This window comes from Herpailurus yagouaroundi, unplaced genomic scaffold, assembly GCF_014898765.1.
Source record: "Herpailurus yagouaroundi ecotype Mexico unplaced genomic scaffold, PumYag 216, whole genome shotgun sequence".
Classification (NCBI taxonomy): Eukaryota; Metazoa; Chordata; class Mammalia; order Carnivora; family Felidae; genus Herpailurus; species Herpailurus yagouaroundi.
Genome location: NW_024412447.1, coordinates 1586795 through 1604505, shown reverse-complemented (window position 1 = coordinate 1604505; position 17711 = coordinate 1586795). Strand labels below are relative to the sequence as shown.

At 58.3% G+C, this 17711-nt stretch overlaps 2 protein-coding genes across 4 annotated transcripts in view; one reads left to right on the top strand and one right to left on the bottom strand.

Annotated features, from left to right (window-relative positions):
* Positions 1-17711, top strand: part of MAD1L1 (mitotic arrest deficient 1 like 1) — a 322840-nt gene that overhangs the window by 41127 nt on the left and 264002 nt on the right. The window lies entirely within an intron of this gene.
* LOC121017493 (pollen-specific leucine-rich repeat extensin-like protein 2) lies at positions 12380-16474 on the bottom strand. Its single transcript, XM_040455720.1, has 2 exons — positions 12982-16474; positions 12380-12716 (listed from the first exon to the last, which is right to left on the bottom strand). Exon 1 carries the CDS (start codon positions 15872-15874, stop codon positions 14843-14845), a length of 1032 nt encoding a protein of 343 aa, XP_040311654.1. The 5' UTR covers positions 15875-16474; the 3' UTR covers positions 12380-12716; positions 12982-14842.

The following is a 17711-nucleotide window of genomic DNA, read 5'->3' as shown; positions in this document are numbered from 1 at the left end:
AGGCATGGCATTAGCTGCTGTGGAGACTCAGATAAGAAATCTCAGACTGGACGTTTACAGGCTGTTTGCTGCGTGTAGGCTGAGAAACAGGACTTGTAAATCCTCTCCACCAGATCTCACCTGCCACGCCTATAAATTCCGGTGAACTCCTCTCTTCTTGAGGCCCCCCCTGAGTATCCTAAATTTCCTGGTTTCTTGGAAGTGGCCTGACGACCAGGCTGTTTTCCTGGGGGTTTGTTGGCCTTGCCGGAGGGCAGTCGTCGTCTGACCCTTAAAAGCGGTTTGGTGTGCTCTGTCCACTGAGCGTCGTTCTCAAACACACACCGTCCAGGTGAGGCTTTGGTTGTCTAGTCGTCCAGTTCTGGGCTCTTGAAAAAGAGAGGTTCTTGTAGAACGTACGCAAATAACCGTATTGCCGTGAAAAGGAGATTTCCAAATTCCGGAGTGTCAATGAGGGTCAGATATCTTTTGCAAATTTTACTTTCATCAGAGCCGAGGTCACTAAATTGTTGGTTAGAAAGCTTACAAAAGGGGTGCCGGGGGGGCTCCGTCGGTTGAGTCTCTGGATGTGGTGTCAGCTCAGGGCATGATCTCACGGTTTGTAGGATCGAGCCCTGCATTGGGTTTTGTGCCGAGCCTGCTTGGGATTCTTCTCTCCCTCTCTCTCTCTGCCCCTCCCCTGTTTCTCAGAATAAATAAAGAAAACAGAAAGCTTACAAAGGAAGTACCTTAAGTATCGAGAAAGTGGAACTTTCAAACGACATCCACAAAGAACCCCAATGAAGGGTCCCTCTGTAGTTCATTAGTTCTGTGTAATTCTCACCCTGTGACATTTTGGGTTCATCGAAGTCTGAGATCATGTTCTTCCTGACTAAAAATCAGGAAATCCTGACCGTTTACTGATGCGTCAGAACACTGTCTGAATGCCGTCACGTCTGGGCCTGCACCCTGAGTCTGTGCACCGAGGGGCCGAAAGTTGGGGATGCCTGGCTCACTTCTTCTCCGCGAGCCTCTGAGACCGTCCTCCGGGGAAGACACTAGCTGGGGTCTGGGTGCTCGTACAGCTCCAGGCCGGCCCCACAGATGACAGAGGCTTAATGGCCTTGGTTAACTTATTCCTGATAATTTTCAAGTGTGAACCGTCTGCTGAGGTTGTTATAAAGAAGAATAACGCAGCAGATGAAATTGGATGATTTCTGGGGCAGAGATGAAAACACAACGTTAAAAAGTTAGGCGAGATGTGTGTTAAGGATGATGAATAATCCTGTTTTCAAAGAAGTAAGTGGGTATTAACATCTGACTCATCGAAATGGATGAGCGTGGTTTTTATGGGGAGATAACCACCTTGAGGTGTAATTTGGAGTGATTCTGACACCAGACATTTGGGAACGTAGGAAAGACCACCGTGTGTAGAGATCTCGTAAGGCGCGGGAAGGGCTCGCCATCTTTATTTTCGTCAGATTCCTCGGGCAAGTCTGGGAGCCACTGGCCCGCAGGGTGCTGGACTCAGGGCGGAGAGGCCCGTCGTGGTTAGCAGCGGTTGATGTCGTCACCGGCGCTGGCACCGTGGTCTGTCACAGCTGTGACCGCCTGCCGCCGGGCACAGCGCCTGCGGGATCTGCCGTGGGAGACGGACTTCGGATGGGGGTCTTGAGGAGTGTTTCTCCTGAGGTGAAAACGTTCGGAGCGTCGGGGCCGTGACGGGTTTCCAAGGACTTCCGCTGAAGCACGTGGTTGGTTCCCCAAGTCCACACCAGTAACAGTGACTCACGCGGGTTCACACGGAAGAATTCTGGGGAGCTCTTCTGGGTTGACAACTCTTGGCCGCGAAACTGACCACGCAGTTATTTCTAGTGTTTCTTTCTGTGAAGAGGACACCTTTGGACAAATTGAATCCTAAGTATTTTTATAGTTTTGATGCTGTTTTTGAGTAGAATTTTGAAAAATTTCACTTTCTAGATTTTGCTGCTAGTCAGAACATGAGAAATACACATTTTGTATATTGACCTTGTGCCGTGTACTTGCTCAGTCTACTTTTAGCATCGGTGAGCTTTTTTTAGATTCTTTAAGGTTTTCTATGTGAATGATGGTGCTGTGTGCAAATAAAGACAGTTACTTCTCTCTTTTGATCTTGCCTTTCTTCTCTTGGATTTTTGTTTTTAAAGTTCACTTATTTTGAGAGAGAGGAAGAGAGCTTCCATGCGCGAGTGGGGGACGGGCAGAGAGAGAGGGAGAGAGAAAATCCCAAGCAGCTCCGCGCGGCCAGCGTGACACGGGGCTTGGTCCTGTGACCCTGGGATCACAACCTGAGCTTAAATCGAGAACCGACTGAGCCACCCAGGTGCTCGCTTCTCCTGGCCTGTTAATGGGCGAGGCCGGCGTGGAATAGCGGCTGTGGTCATCGGCAGCTCGTTTGTTCAGTCTTCAGGGAAGGCCGTTAACAGTTCACTGTTCAGTGTGATTTTAGTCGTACGTTCTTTTCAAGGGATGCTCATTTTTTTCAATGTAGAAAGTTTAAATGAGGGACTAGGTTTCTTAGGATATGGGAGAAGGTAAAGGCGGCATGCGGTTCCAGCGTGCAGAGTGCCCCTTCGCATCGAGAATGCCCCGTGTGCAGGCGGGAAGCGTGACCCCGGAAGGAAGATACCTGTTTTTAAGACAGCTTCCTGTCCTTCTAGCCACAGCCGGTCTCACCAGTGTCATTTACATGCTTAGCCTTCCAGCATCTCACTTGTGTATACGTCTAGTTATTTTCTCCGCAGAGTTGACCTGCCGTGTCCTGGGTGTCAGGTGCACAGTGTAGTGATTCAGCGCTGCCATGCGTCCCTCAGGGCTTGCCGCCAGGAGCGCGCTCTGAATCCCCGTCGTCTGTTTCACCCATCCCCCACCCACCTCCCCTCTTGATTTAAGATTAAGAGTCTCTCATCGCCTACTGGGTGTTTACCCGAAGGAAACAAAACCACTAACTCAAAGGGGCACATGCACCCCGATGTCTGTAGCAGCACTATGGACAGTAGGCAGACTGTGGAAGCGGCCCAGATGTCCATCGACTGATGAGCCGGCAGAAAACACGTGGTGCATACGTACCCAGCGGAACGTTCCTCAGCCATCGAAAAGGATGAGAGCTTGCCGTTTGCAATGACATGGATGGATCTAGAAGGTGTAATTCTGGTTTCTTTTTTTCCTTTCTAATGTTTATTTTATTTTTGAGAGAGCACGAGCAGGTTTGGGGCAGAGAGAGAGGGAGACACAGAACCTGAAGCAGGCTCCAGGCTCTGAGCTGTCAGCACAGAGCCCGACGCGGGGCTCCAACCCACGAGCCGTGAGATCATGACCTGAGGTGAAGTCGGACGCTTAACTGACCGAGCCATCCAGGCGCCCTGTTTATCCGCTTTTAGAAATTACTAATCTTGGCTTTGTTGATTCCTCGGTCACCTTGCCGGTGACCTGGGAGGGTCGGTCAGCTCGGCGCTCTGTGCCGCCGCCCCACGGCTGAATGTTGGGATTGTCAGGGCTCTGTCCCGTTTCCTTCCGGCCCCCTCTCTCAAGCGCAGCCTCCGCGTGCAACGGCCCGGAAACCCGGCCCTTTGGAGTCGGCGTTAAGTTCTGCCTCTTACGACAAGTTCCCTGTTCCCGCTGAGGCCTGGGGATCGTTGTGAGGAACCCGCCCTGGGACGGCCAGCCCGGCGCCTGGCCCCGTTCCCCGTCTCAGGGAAGGGCACCGTGTCTACTCTGTGCCCGGCCCAGCCCCCGGTTCTCGTCTTCGCCCCCCTCCCCGCCAGCGCATCGCCGCCGCCTCCCAATCTGTCTCCAGAGCATTTTCCAGGTCACGCCAGCCTTGGCTGTGCTCACTGCTGTCATGCGGTTAAACGTCACCAGCGGCCAGCTGTCTCCACTGTGACCTCTTAAGATCCTTCTTCGCTGCGGCTTCCCAAGGGCCGTCTGTCAGTGAAGCTCTGGGCAGTCACTCTGCCTGTTGCTCTTGCGACCAAGACGCATTTCTTTGCGTGGCTGACAGCTGCCCCTTGGGCCTGGACTCTGCCTCCGTGGCCCTGCCCGGACTGTCCCTGGCGCCAGCGATCGTGCCTTGCACAATTCCTTAGGTGGCCGGGGCAATTGGTGGCCACAGTCCATCAGATTCTGTTGAGAATGGGACGTCCAGGCTGGCTTTGTTCACCCTGTGACGCCTTGGTGACACCTAGGAGGTTGGCATTAGCGTCCCTCCACGGGCCCTCTGCGTGGCTGGAGAGAGCTGCCTCGTGGATCCCCTGAGGTCGGAGAGTCGTGGCCAGAGTCTGTGACCTAGGCCCAGGGTCCGTGGGGCCCATAGTGCGGGGCCCATGATGTCCTCTTCTCTGGGAGGATGCTTGCTCAGTATTTAGGCTTTATCTGAAACCTGTCTTCCCACGAAGCCTTCCAGGAGCCCCTCAGTACCCCCACCCCCCAGCTGCTTATTTCTCTGTGTTCTTGTGCGATGACTGGCCTCTCGTGGGTCGCGGTGCCCAGCCTGTGGGGACGTCCAAGTGCACATCCCTTGCAGCCGCGTGCTCTTGGTGTTACCAGTTGGGAGACCACTCGTGTTCGTAAATATTTGTTTTCCTTGACAACAAAGTAGAACAAGGTGGCTGTGGGACCTTGTTCTTCATCGTGTCTCGCACGGAACGTACGTTACAAGATAGCGAGATACGTGCAGGCCGAAAACCCCCTCCCCGCCCGAGTCCTGGGCGGCAGCCACTCCCTGGGGGTCCCGTTCATCTTCCTGGACCCTCAGCATCGGTGCACAGACGGAGGAAGGTGGTCCCGTGGGTGGGGGCTGCAGCCTTCGCGGTCGTCCCTGGTCCTCACGTGCCGTCCTCAAAGCATCTGCCCGCGGCCCCGTGTGCTGGCTGCCTAGTGCCGTCCCGTGTCGTTCTGGTGTCAGTTCCCTGCCGTGGGGGGAGCTGGGCCGTTGCTGGTTCTCCTTGCTACAGACAGCAAGATCCGCTTTTTCTACACGCTGACGAACGGGACCGTGTCACTGTCCTGCTCCGAGCCTCCAGTGGCTTGTATCACACTGAGAATAAAACCCGGCGTCTCGGGGAACTCGTGTAACTCGCCACGGGGCCGCACGTCTGGGCCCCGAGCCCCGAGCATGTGCGGTGTGCCCTGACCCTCCCGGAGCCCCCTCCTGGGTTTGTGCCTCAGGGACCCAGCGCTCGTGTGCACCCTTGGTCTGGTGACCTCACTTTGCCGGGCTTGTCCCCCATGTGGCTCCTGTCATCACAGCGACCCGGTCTGCTGGGCACCGTTGTTTTTGCAAACAGAATCCTAGATCAGGAGGAGAGGTCCTGTTCCCCGGGGCCCTTCCTCACCGGAGGAAGTGTAGACCCGGTTCACAAAGGGACCGTAACCTGCCTGGGGCTGCACAGCCCGCTGGAGCTCCCCCCGAGCCCGCTGCCCGGGCCTCCACCATGCCTGTGGCTTCTGCCTGGTTCTGACACCCCCTCTCGGGTGCTGCTCAGCACGTTCTCAGCGTCTCCCTCATTCCGGCTGTTGCCTCAGCATCCTCGTTCTGATGTCCTCTGTTCCTGCGCTGCCTTTGGTTGTTCCCAAGTAGCCACCTGACTTGCCCTCTGTCCTTTGCCCTGCCGTCCACCCACTGCCTCTGCTGAAAGGAATCCTCGCAGGCAGGCTGGGTGGGCCGAGGGTTGGGGGTGCTGATTTTATCGTCCAGGGTTTTCTACTGCTTGAACAGGGAGGGCCACGGCCCTGGAGTAGATCGTCGGAAGTGGCGGCCCAGCGCGTCTGAGTGACGGCATGCGTGTGGATGCAAACGTGACATCCCCGATGCTCACGCTGTTCCCACCTGCCGTGTCCTCCCACTTGTGGGGCCGGGGTGCCCCTGTCCGTGGAAGCAGACCTCGCCTGTGAGCTGCGGTCCCCCCCAGACCCCAGCCCGGCCTCCCAGGTGGGCCTTCCTGGTGCTGGGAGGAGCATTTGGGTGTGGTGTGCAAGATGAGGCCCGTCCTCCCCGCCCGCGGATCTGCCGGCCGTGCTTGCTTACGGGGTGGACGTGCCCGCTTGTGTCCAGCCGGGCCGAGCCCCCCACTGGCTGCCCTTGTTCCGAGCCCCTGGCTGAAGTGGTCTTTGGGGCCCTGTGAAGCTGCCTTTTTGAATGTTTAAAGCGTTCAAAAGATCAACTTTTCCCAAGAGCCAGGGAACAGGGAGAGAAAATTGTGGCATTTGTTTGAAAGCTTCTGAGAGCTTTTTTTTAGCTCAGACAGTTCAAAGAGTACCTCTTGTTAGTGTGAAGAATATTCTAGCATCCCTGGGGTGGTCACACCGGCTTAATTGGGACCCGGGCTGCTTTGAAGTCCTTTTAATCCTGCCTGAGCTGGGGGAAGGAATTTGAAGGCAGCAAGTGTAAGTTTGAAAGTTCTTCGTTTTATTTACACACATCAGGGGACCCGTGTAACTCGTTTTCCCGAAGCAGGTACGCCGTTTTGGCCAGTGGACCGCAGTGTGTGGTGCCCGCTGCTGACCACGGCCAGGAGTTTGCTCGCCTTGTGGCTGCCCACGTGGGGAGTCCACACGCGGGGAGCCCGTAGTTGTGCCAGAGTCACTTAAAGAGGGGCCTCGCTCCCCCGACAGGCCTGACCGAGGCGGGGAAACTCGGAGGTCTCACGCTGCAGGCTTCGCCGATTGGAGGTGGGCTGCAGTGACTGGAATTCCAGCCCCAGGCTTGTTATTAAACATGGACCCGTGGACTCGCGTTCCGTCAGCGAGCCACGGCCTGTTACCCACCGGTCCTGACCTGACCCACAGCGTGTCATTGCCCTCCTCGAGGGCGGGGTCGCTACCCAGCAGGGCACCTGGTTCCCCACACCCCTCATTCCTTCCCTTCCTTCCTCCGCCCTCCGTGTGGCTCTTTGGACTCGGATTCTCTCATCTAACGGGTTTGCCTTGCTCCTGTCTGTGCCTGAAACATCCTGAAACCCTCCTGCAGCACGGCGGGTGCTTGGGCCGCCGGCTGGTGTTTAAACACACGAAACGTATTATACACAGAAAAAAGCATGTCTTTAAGGAGCATGTGCGGCCCTGTCTCTACCCTTAAGTCACGAAGAACAACGGTTCCTCTGAGGACTCGTCGCCGCCCCCGCCGCGGAGCCAGCCCTGGCGCCTTGCGTCTTTGCGGAACTTGCCGGCCGTCCCGAGCCTTGCCCACGCGAGGTGCTGCGGCCCCGCCCGAGAAGTGCCCGTCTCCGTCCCGTGCACGTGTTGCCATAGCCACGTAACTTCTTCGGCGTCACGGAGACTGATGAAAACTGAGTGGTAAGGGAACAGTGTCTCCGTGAACGCAAAGCTGAGGGCTTTGGAGAGTCTCTGAGGAAAACTGCCCAAAGTTTGCCGTTGAACATAGTGAGCTGACTGCAAGATTGAGAGGAAGGGTGGTAAAATTTAGGCAGATCGCATGTGTCCATTTGCAAGACGCAAAGCCAGAAGCGTGGATTCCGATCCGGGGTTTATGTAAACAATATGAGGTGAGACTCCAGTCAGCGCAGCCGCGGGGGAAGAAGTTTGCTGTGTATGGACGACCACGTACGCGTCACGGTTTCCTTGAGGACGTTTGAGATGTGTGAGAGGAAAGCACTAGGCTCCTCACGTCAGCCAACGATCGGGATCAGTCTGCCGTCCTGGCCTCCCAGCTGGGAGGCCTTCCGCCAGCCCTCGGAGAGCCTCCCTTGGAGAGCAGATCATGCCATCATACGTGGCGAACGCTCCCGACGCAGGATGCACGGTTGTTCGATTATAAACGGCTGCAGTTAGATTTTTATGCACTAACTAACTTACAGGATAACGCTTTCCTTTTGAGAAGACGTTTGTGTTACGTCGAATTCCGCAGCGTACGTTTACAGTGCTAAGTTTTCAAAATTGTTTTCTGAGTAGGTATTGTATTTCCTGGGCGTGATTACTAAAACTTATGAAAGAGGTAGGTAGTGCTAGGTCTCCTGCCCGGTTTTCATCCTGTCCTACAGGAAGCCGCTGCTTTTGTCCTGTTTGTCCTTCTGGACATTCTTCGGCGAATACAGACCAGCACAGCTCTGTGTGCACGTGTCGTATTTCTTTCCCACAAAAGGTGCATAGTACTCACGTTCTGCCGCTCATATTTTTATCTAGTCCTGCATTTTCCAGACCTCCCTGTGTGAACACATACACGGAGTCTGCTCTTCTCTTTATTTTGAACGGACTCCAGCGTACGGGTGGGCCGTGACGTGTTTGACTGGTAAGCCAGCGGTCTGAGTTCCGGCTCTGGTTGGACACATTTTGGTTGGACAGTTACCGTTCTGCAAAGGTGGCGTGGTCTCGTGTTCATTTAGCCGCTCCTTATTGCGAACCTGCTTCCGTGCCGGGTGCTGTTCTAGTTCATGGCCAGTGGGAGAAAGCAAAGAGCATCTGGCTCGCCTGGGCTTGCATTCTGGTCGAAGCAGAAGGACAAGTAAGGAAGTGGGTGAGACCTGGCACATCTCACTGAGGTGCTCTGTGAAGGAGTGGGTGTGGGGCCACGGGACAGAGGCTGGGGCGGGCCGGCGCTACAGTTCAGAACAGGGTGGTGGGGGTGGACCCGGAGGAGGCCTCGGGGACGTTTGAGCAGAGACCCGAGAGAGCTGATGAGGGGTGTACTGCGCAGACACTTGGGAAGAGAGTCTTCCAGAAGCGGGACGTGCAAAGGCCCCGAGGTGGGCGCCTGGGAGGCCAGGCTGCGCCAGGCCTCGTAAGCTCCGGTGGCGACTTTGGCGTCTCCTTGGCGTCGTGGAGGCACTGCCGAGTTGGACAAGAGGCGTGGGACCTGACTCACACTCTAAAGGACTGGCTGTGGTTGCTGAGTTGCAAGCTGATGCTCAGAGGCCAGTACAGGATCCAGGGGCTGGACCAGGAGGCCACCCGACGGTCGCGGCAGAGCCCGTGTGAGCAGCCGTGTCCGGGTCTGTGCTGACGCTGTAGCAGTGGGGGCAAGTGGCCTGGACGTGGCCCCAGGGACTACAGGCTTGTCCTGGCGGCTGGCCCGGCCCGTTCGGTTTCCAGAAACAGAGAAGACAAGAGGAGTGTGGTTGGAGGAGCAGGCAGGTGCCCTCCGGCATGGAGCTGTCCAGGAGGCAGGTGGGCAACCCCAGAATGCAGGACCCAGAGTCTCATGTTGGGGGTCCAGCCTGGGGCAAGGCGGGGAGGGAATGTAAGAGGTGGGTTTCTGGCCGGGGCAGGAGGCGCCCAGCGGGGAAGGGCTGGCAAGGAGCCTGAGGAGGACTGGGCTGTCCCGGGAGAGTGCGGGGAAGCCCTGAGGGGGTGTCGCTCGGTGCGGAACCCAGGGACCGTGCGCTGGACACCGAGCAGAGAATGGTGAGGAAGGGGGCCCGGGGCTCCAGCAGAGGGGGGATGGACGGGCACCTGAGCAGCCGCCTGCAGACCTGCATGGGCGGTGGGGGCCCACGCGGAGGGCCGCTGAGGGGCAGTAGTTGGTCAGGCGGTGTGGCGGTGGGGAGGTCGGTCTGTTACAGCGTGCGGGCTTCGTTGACTTTGGGGGTACCTGCAGTGGTTCGGGGATCTGCTGGCTTCCGGGCTGCCCTGTGGGCCTTTGGGTGCCTGCGTGGGGCCGGAGAGTGGCAGGCAGCCACACTGTCTCGGTCACTGGCCGGCCCACTGTCCGTGGGGGAAAGAGTGACTTTTCTCTGTTTATCTCGGAAATGGGCAGCTTTAGAAGCTGTACCGACGGCCGTGGCCCGCCACATGGCCAATGTGTCATGTAGGGGCAAGAGAGGTGACCTTTGTGAGTGCCTGTGGTCTCGGGACCATCAGTGGTCACTGGCTCTGGAGCATCTGACCTCCAGCTCAGTGGCCACAGGGCTGGGTACAGCAGGGACAGGCACTGATGGTGACCCTTTCAGAACCTGGTCCATGTCCAGGATACAGAATTCATCCTTTTCTTCGGGAAAACAGTAGCTGCTTCTCCCCATCCTGGGATGAATACCAGCTTTTGTCCCAACTCAGAGCTTGGTGACCTGATGCCCCCGACCCCAGCACCACCTCCCCACATTCCTGTGCCACGTTATCAAGAAAAACCTGATTTAATGGGACATCCCACTGCCCCTGTGACTTTGCAGTCGTCAGCGTCTGTCCTCCTTTTGGGTTTAAGCCGAGTTTTGCTGTGTAGTATTTTCCATTCCTGGTTTTGTGTACTTTGTACAGGGGGCTCGTCCCCTTGCTGTAGCATGCCCCCGCTGAAGCCCACCCCCAGCCTGGGGGCTTTGTTCTTGGGGAGAGTAGCTTCCTAGGAGAGAGCTGGAGGCTTCATTCACTTTGGGAGTCGGACTCCTCTGCGTCTCACGTCTCTTAGACCCGTTGAAACTGGCACTTTGGGCTTCAACAGGGGCCCTGGCACCTGTTGGCGCGAGCCTCGGAGCGGCTGCTGCCGGGCCGGACCGCCTTTCCTCCAGCGCCACCTGTGCGGTGACCCCCCACGCCCCCGGCCCCTGCCATGCCACACGCACGGCTGAGTGCGAGCCGACGTTCAGCTGCACTGTGAGCAAAGAGATGCCTTCCTCCCTGGAAGCCCACCCGTCAGGGCCGTCAGCAGCAGCTGTCACGGCTCGGGCTGCAGACTGTCACTTTACTGTCCTCTCTGAGTGGAGGGTCCTCTGACCCTCTGAAGGCCGTCCACCTTTTGGTGTGTGCACAGGAAGTCTTGGGCTGGGCTGACCCCTGGGCCTAGTCCCGCTCACCGCGAGCGTTCAGCTAAGTCCCAGAACACCCTTGGCAGACATCTCCGAGCAGCTCTGGCCACACAGCAGGCCAGGAGGTTTCCGGAAGGTAAATGCTTGTTCTGCCGGATGGAGGTGCTCTGGCCGATTCCACGGCTCCTCAGCAGCCGGGCCGCTCATGACAGGTGGCTGGTGGTGCAGGTGTGGCTCTTGGATCCCCGGATCCCGGGGCTTCTCCTGCCTTGTCCCCCTGCGCCTCCTCCAGATGCCCTTCTCCCTGTGTCCCGGCGCCCTGGCTCATGCTGTGTCGAGCGTATGTGGGTGAGCCCCATCTGTCACCCCCCTGTTTCTCCAGCTGGGCGTTTCCAGCGGCTCTTTGCATGTAGTGCACTGTGTGGCAGGGTGGTGTCAGTTCTTTTTGTACTCGTACGCATCACACCCGAATTCTTGTTGTAAGAAATTCACATGAGGTGCAGAAGTTACAGATCCCTTCGATTGCCACCGCTGATCCCGGCCCTGGCCCTCCGGTGCCTGCCGACATCCGCTATCCGCCAGGGGTGAGTCTTTGCAGGGCGTGGTCTGGAGGTACACGCACGTGTCGTTGGCATATTTTCTGAGCCTGGACTTGTGAAGTTGTTGGTGTGGTTTTAGGGACCCTGTCCTGGAGTGTCGCGAGCACCTGCCGGACTTATCTGCCCTTTGGGTGGAAGAGGGGGTGCTTCTGGAGGATGGGGCTTGGGCCCTGCCCTCGGGCCAGGGGGTCCCTAAAGTCTGAATAAACAAGCGCCCTGCTCGAGTCCCAGGGATCCGCATCACCGTCCTCCGGGCCTTGTCCTCGCCCGGCGTGTACCGCCTGCGGCTGCCTCTCCCTGACGGCACACAGGCTGCCTTCTTTCCTCTGTGCTCATTCCCCAGGCCCGTGTGACTTGGAGAGCCTAGTCGGACAAGCACCCACAGACCCGACCTATGACACACTGTATGCTCAGGCGCACGCGTCTGCCTCCTCTGCTGCCATCGGTCAGGCCGCTAGAGAGAGGGCCTGGGCCTCTGAATGGCAGGTTGGGCCCCCACGCGCCGTGCAGGGCCAGCCCTCGGGGCTGCTGACCTGCACTATGAAGCCAGGGAGGCCCGAGGAGCTTCCCGCGCCCTGCCTCTCTGAGCGGTCAGGACGCCGCGGTGAGCGTGGGTCCCCATGTCCCCGCAGCGGTCTCCTTGCTTGGGCCGCCGGGCTGGGAGGGCTGAGGACCCTCGTTCGGCACCTGTGCAGTCTCACCTGGTCAGCGCTGGCCACTGTGGTCCCTGTGTCCACAACTTGGACGTATAGCTCTAAAAAAACTTGTTGAAACATATTCTCACGGCATAGAAACTTTTCCAAGAGTGAAGAGAGCAGAGTTCTGCTGCCGTGTTTGGGGTCTTGCTTGTTCTTGAACATTTTCTATTTTTTCCCTGTTCTTTTTTTCATACAGATGTGTCAAAAAATTTTTGTAAAAATATTTATATTTGAGAGAGAGAGAGAGACAGAGTATGAGTTGGGGAGGGACAGAGAGATGGGGAGACACAGGATCCGAAGCAGGCTCCAGGCTCCGAGCTGTCAGCAGAGCCCGCTGCGGGGCTAGAACTCACGGACCGTGAGATCATGACCTGGGCCGAAGTCGGACGCTCGACTGACTGAGCCACCTGGGCACGCCACACACAGATGCGTTTTTCATCTCGTTGATCTTACTTTCTGGTTTTGCTTTTCTCAGTGTGTGTGTTTTTTGGTGTCAAAAGATCCACATGTGTTAGCTTTTCAGAATCTTGTTCCTGTCACCTCTCCTTACTGTTTTCGTGGCGTTGAGTGTGCCCTGTTGTACGAAACCAGCCTAGGTGTGCCCCCAGCCCCGGCGGTTGCGGGTTGTGTGACATGGGCACGCAGCCTCACTGCTTTGTGCCTCTGCGCCCCCGTCATAAAACGAGGGCCGTGGTAGTTCATGGCCTTGTCTTCTGGGATTCTTCTTTTTTTTTTAAATTTATTTATTTATTTATTTTTTTTTAAATTTTTTTTTTCAACGTTTATTTATTTTTGGGACAGAGAGAGACAGAGCATGAACGGGGGAGGGTCAGAGAGAGAGGGAGACACAGAACCGGAAACAGGCTCCAGGCTCTGAGCCATCAGCCCAGAGCCCGACGCGGGGCTCGAACTCACGGACCGCGAGATCGTGACCTGGCTGAAGTCGGACGCTTAACCGACTGCGCCACCCAGGCGCACCTGGGATTCTTCTTTTTGATTTGGACCTAATTACCCAGTCTAGTAGTTGTCTATCAAGTGGACAGAGTCTCAGAGAATGTTTTGTCACATGTCCGGTGGGTGGTTTTCTTGAGGGCATAACCTTTTTGGTGATTTGCCCTGCAGCGTCCGTGGGATAGTTTTGCTGCTTGGATTGCCCCCATTTTTCTGCAAATGACCAGGGTTCTGAGTTGTGCGTAGGAAACACGGGAACTCGTCTGTAGGTCCTGGGCCCATCTCCAGGGGTTTTGATTCCATGGATTGAGAGGTGGATGTGTGTGGGCTGGAGTGACTCTGGATGATGTAGACCGTTGTTCCCATTCCAGATGACCCACCCCGTTATGGTGCCCCCACCTGCGGAACCCCGCGTGTCCCGTTGTCCTGTCCAGTGAGTGCGCCCCCCGTGTTCTCCCCGTGCCCTGTGCTGCTGTGGCAACCGCCTGCCCCCTCCTTGCCCAGCAGCAAGTCTCATGAGTAGACAGCACCCATGTGAGAACCTCCTTACTGTCCATTATTGAGCTTTTTTTTTGTTTTTTTAAATGTGAAAGACAGTGACGTGGGGTATGTGCGCCGGGCAGCTGCTGTGGAAAGCAGTATGGCGGTTCCTCAGAACACCAAGGATGGAATGATCCAGCTACCCCACTTGTGCGTATGTAGCCAGGAGTCAGAAGCACAGACTCGAACACATAGCCGTGCGCCCGTGTTCACAGCCGCGTCTGCGACAGCTGATGGGGAGATGGTGATGGAGAGACAAGGCAGGGTCTGTCCACACGCTGGAGTATCGTGCAGCCTCAGGGGGGAAGGACACTCTGACCCAGAAGATGGGTGAGCCTTTCCGACGCGGTGCTCAGTGACGTCAGCCACAGAAGGACCGTGTGGCCCCCCTCACGTCCAGTCCACAGACACAGTAGGCGGGGGTGCCCGGGGTTGGGGACGGGTGTGGAGGGGCGTTCGACGAGGACCCGGTTTCAGTTTGGGAAGATGAGAAAGTTCTGCAGGTGAAGGCCCTTGATGCCCCGCGCTGGATGCTTAAAGATGCCTAAGAGGGTAAATGTCGCGTTAGGAGTATTTTACCACAGGAGGACAGACTGCCACCCCACCTACGTAGGCACGCACCATTGCTTCCTTGACACGCATTCCCTGAAGAGTGCTTCTGGGTTGGCGGGCGGGGACTCTCCTCTTGGTTACGTTTCTTACCTTGTCCAACGGCCCGACCCTCCTTGGGGTAGTGGGGGCTGCACGGCCAGGTCACGGGAGCCACACACCAGACAGGGAAGCTGTCCCGGTTGACGGAGACCTGGGGATGAGCGAGTTCACCCTTGCTGTTGTCTCTTCTGCCCCCAGGTGCCTCCCGAACGCCTTCAGCTGTGCCCCAGGGGACCTGGTCAGTTCAAGTCCCTCGGTGCCTGATTGACCCACCTCCTTTCCTAGGGCGTGTTTTCACAGCAAGCCGAGTGCTGGGGCAGCTTCCTGAGAGGTCACCTGTAGCCAGGACCCCTGCCCCTGGCTCAGCCTTCTGGCTTTAGAGCGTCCACTTGTTGCAAAACCCACCTCTCCGTCTCTCCTTTTTCTTGTGCGGAACATTCCGGAACCATCGCCCTCCATGCACCATTTCTAACTAAAGCTCATACACGGTGGTCCTCCAGCAGAACGTGTTTTCTTTTTGATCAGCTGCAGACCTGAGGGTCTGCAGGACTCCACGCGGTTTAACGTACCGATTACTTATTTCACGTTGGACTTTATGTTCCTCAGTTATGTAACAAGGGGTGACAACGTCACCGTCGTTGTCACCCATGCCTTGTCCTTGTTCCCACACGGCGTTAAGTGGGTTGGCTGGTGCACCTCAGGAGACGGTTGTCCAGGTTCCCGTCTCTCCCTGCTCCCATGCGGTTGACGGCCGCGCGAGGGTTGTCGGGTGCTCGCACTGCACCATGCCTGGGGCTCGGGGCTTTGCAGATAGGCCCGAGGAGCCCTGTCGCGCTGGCGCGTCAGCCTGCGGTTGTCTGGACCGTGACTGAACCCGCTCTCTTTCCTCGAAGACGTCCTGGCTTCTTGCTGTCGCTGAGGTCGGTGGGAGATTCTGGAGCGTAGCCAACAGTTTTCTGTGCTTTGGGTTTTTAGTGCTGGTGGGAGTGACCAGAAGGGCCCTGGGTCTCGTTGCAGCCAGAGTCGCAGGCCACCGAGGGAAAGGCTGTCCGGTGGTGGCATGAGGCCGGGGCGGGTGTGGGCATCGTGCACGCATTCTAGGCTTGTGCAGTGGGGCACGTGGGGGAGGCAGGCTCTGCAGCCCACGTCCCTGCTCTGCGAGGAGGGGGTGGCTCAATGGTGGCACCTGGGATTCGGGGGCTGGGACTGTGGCCAAGGACCAGCCCGGAGGAGAGTCCGCCACGGGCGTGTGAGCCAGATCCTCGTGCCTGTGGTTTGTGCGGGGACGACCCACCTGCTCCGGGAGGGGCAGTGAGGGCTCGGGCGACCTCGGCCGCCCACGTCCCCCGCCTCCGGCGAAGGGGGCCACGTCGGCAGGCCCGGTGTTCTCTGGGGGAGGGGAGGGAAAGCAGGTTTGCTGCTTGCTTCGTTGGTGGGGCCAGGACCCGGATGGCCGCCCAGAAGTTTGGCAGTACTTGGCCGCCTGATGGCCTCCGTGTGAGTGTTGAGCGGAGGGGGCAGAGACCCCGGCCTCCTGGGTGCGGCCGGGTGTGTGTACGTGCGCGCGCGTGTGTGGGCGGCCCGGGCACACTGGCCTGGGTCCCAGGGGACGTGGGTGCCCGCCGTCAGTGGGATGGAGCATCTCAGAGGGACGGCTCGTTAAGGTCCCTTTCCTCCTCTTCTGAGCCGTTGCGGTGTTCCCCTCATCATTAAACTGGCTCGTTTCCATTACCTTCGCTCGGAAGGAGGCCGGAGAGCCCGGTGAGAGTGGGTCTGGGCGCTCCGCCGGCTCTACCGCCAGCTCTGCGGGGGCGGGTTCCGGCCCCAGGGCCCAAAGCTGGTTTCCAAATTGTTGTCAGGTGCTCCCGACCCCGCCGCCTGGGCTCCAGATTCCGGGAAGGCTCTGGCGGGAGGGAGCCGCAGGCCACCCGCCCTCCGGGAGAGAGGGCTGCCGCCTCCGCCGCCGAGATCCCCGAGAGACTGGGTGGCCCTCTGCTGACGGTCCTCTGCACGGGCCTGAGCGGAAGACGAGGCCGGCAGCGGGCCGGGGGCCGGGGTCTTTTGTGGATTTGTTTTCGGTAAACCTGGCCTGCGGCTCTGGTAACGGTCCGCACACCCCTTTGGCGGAGTAACGCAGAGGAACGACCGCTTGAGCGTCTCTGTGGGATGTTTCAGAGAGAAATCCCTCCTGGCTTGAAGAGGTTTCCTTCTTTCTGTGCCAGTGTCTTTAAGTCCCAAGGTCGTAGAGCTTGAAGAAGCTCCCAGAAGAGTGGGAGCTGACATCCAAGGCCGGCACAGGCTCCCCCTCCTGGGTGACGGTCTTGCGTGAGGTCCCTTAAATCCTCTCGTGGGGAGGAGCGCAGGGGTTCCCCCAGGCCCAGTGAGGGGCTTCATCTCGGGGTGGGGGGCGTCTGCGAGGGTGACTGAGGGTGGGAGAGCCGGGGGGCACCTGTGGGAGGCGTGTGGCCTACAGAGGCCCAGGGGTGTGAGGACCGGGCTGCGCAGGGCTTCCGCGTGGACGGCTGCCGGGCGCCGGTGCTGGGAGCTCACGTTCTCGTCACGGCGGACCCCGAGAGGCCCCGCGCATGCGCGCCGAGCGCGGCAGGCGGGATGGGGAGCGGCCCTCTTCCGGGAGGTGCCGGTTGTCGTGATACGGCTTGAGGAGGAGCACTGTGAGCCAGGGTGACCTGCCGCGGGGTCCGGGGGCAGTGGGTTGGCGGGTTCGTGTCCAGAGGCAAGGCTGTGGGTGGCGGAGCCCCCGGGCCTGGCCCGGTAGTGGGGTGTTTCTGGGAGCCTGGTACCGTGGTGCCGTGAGAGGCCAGGAAGAGGGCCTTCGGGCGCCACGGTGACCGATAGCCGCTCCCACAGCTTTGTGACGGACTCTGATTCTGCGGAGGGCGAGTCCTGTGGGTGTAGCTTTGGTCACAGTCCCCGTGGCTCCTTTGGTGACAGAAGAGGCCGTACCGTCTCGCACGTGCTGCCTGGCCTTGTGCTCGGTCCGTCGGCCTTGAGCTCACCCGCCACCTGCAGGCCAGGGAGCCCCCAGCTTGCGTGCTTTGTGCTGTGTCTGGAACGTTCCCACTGAGCTGGGTGTTTTCATTCTCTCGGAGACGTTGGCGCGTGTTCTGAGTTACGGTGTTGAGTTACCAGGAGCCAGATTGAGGTCCAGCACTGCTCAAAGACCATTGCACCCTGGGGCACTTTTAATGCCCTGGACCCGCTTCCTCGTCTGCATGGGGGACGGGGCAGCACCAGGGCTGTCCTGAAGGGGAACCCACACGGCCAGGCTGAGCAGCTTGAACGTGACAAAGCACAGACTGTGGGTGTCTCTTACTGTTGCTGGTTGGAGGGAGGAGGGAGGGGGGGAGGGCATGCTGACCCATGCCGAGCACCCCTGCACCTCATCTCCCCTCCTCTGCACGGTGACGCTGTCGGCTGGCTATTGATCGCTTTTTACAGGTGAACTAAAATCCTGTCAAATAAAAGTTATTCACCTGATGTTACGTGGCCAGTGGCGGGCTGTGGTTTGAACCCAGGTTGGGGTGCGTGTGCAGTGCCCCCACCAC

What these genes read in the sequence shown, in the direction of transcription:
- LOC121017493 (XM_040455720.1), bottom strand. Translation starts at nt 15,874, where the DNA reads ATGGAAACGAGCCAGTTTAATGATGAGGGGAACACCGCAACGGCTCAG.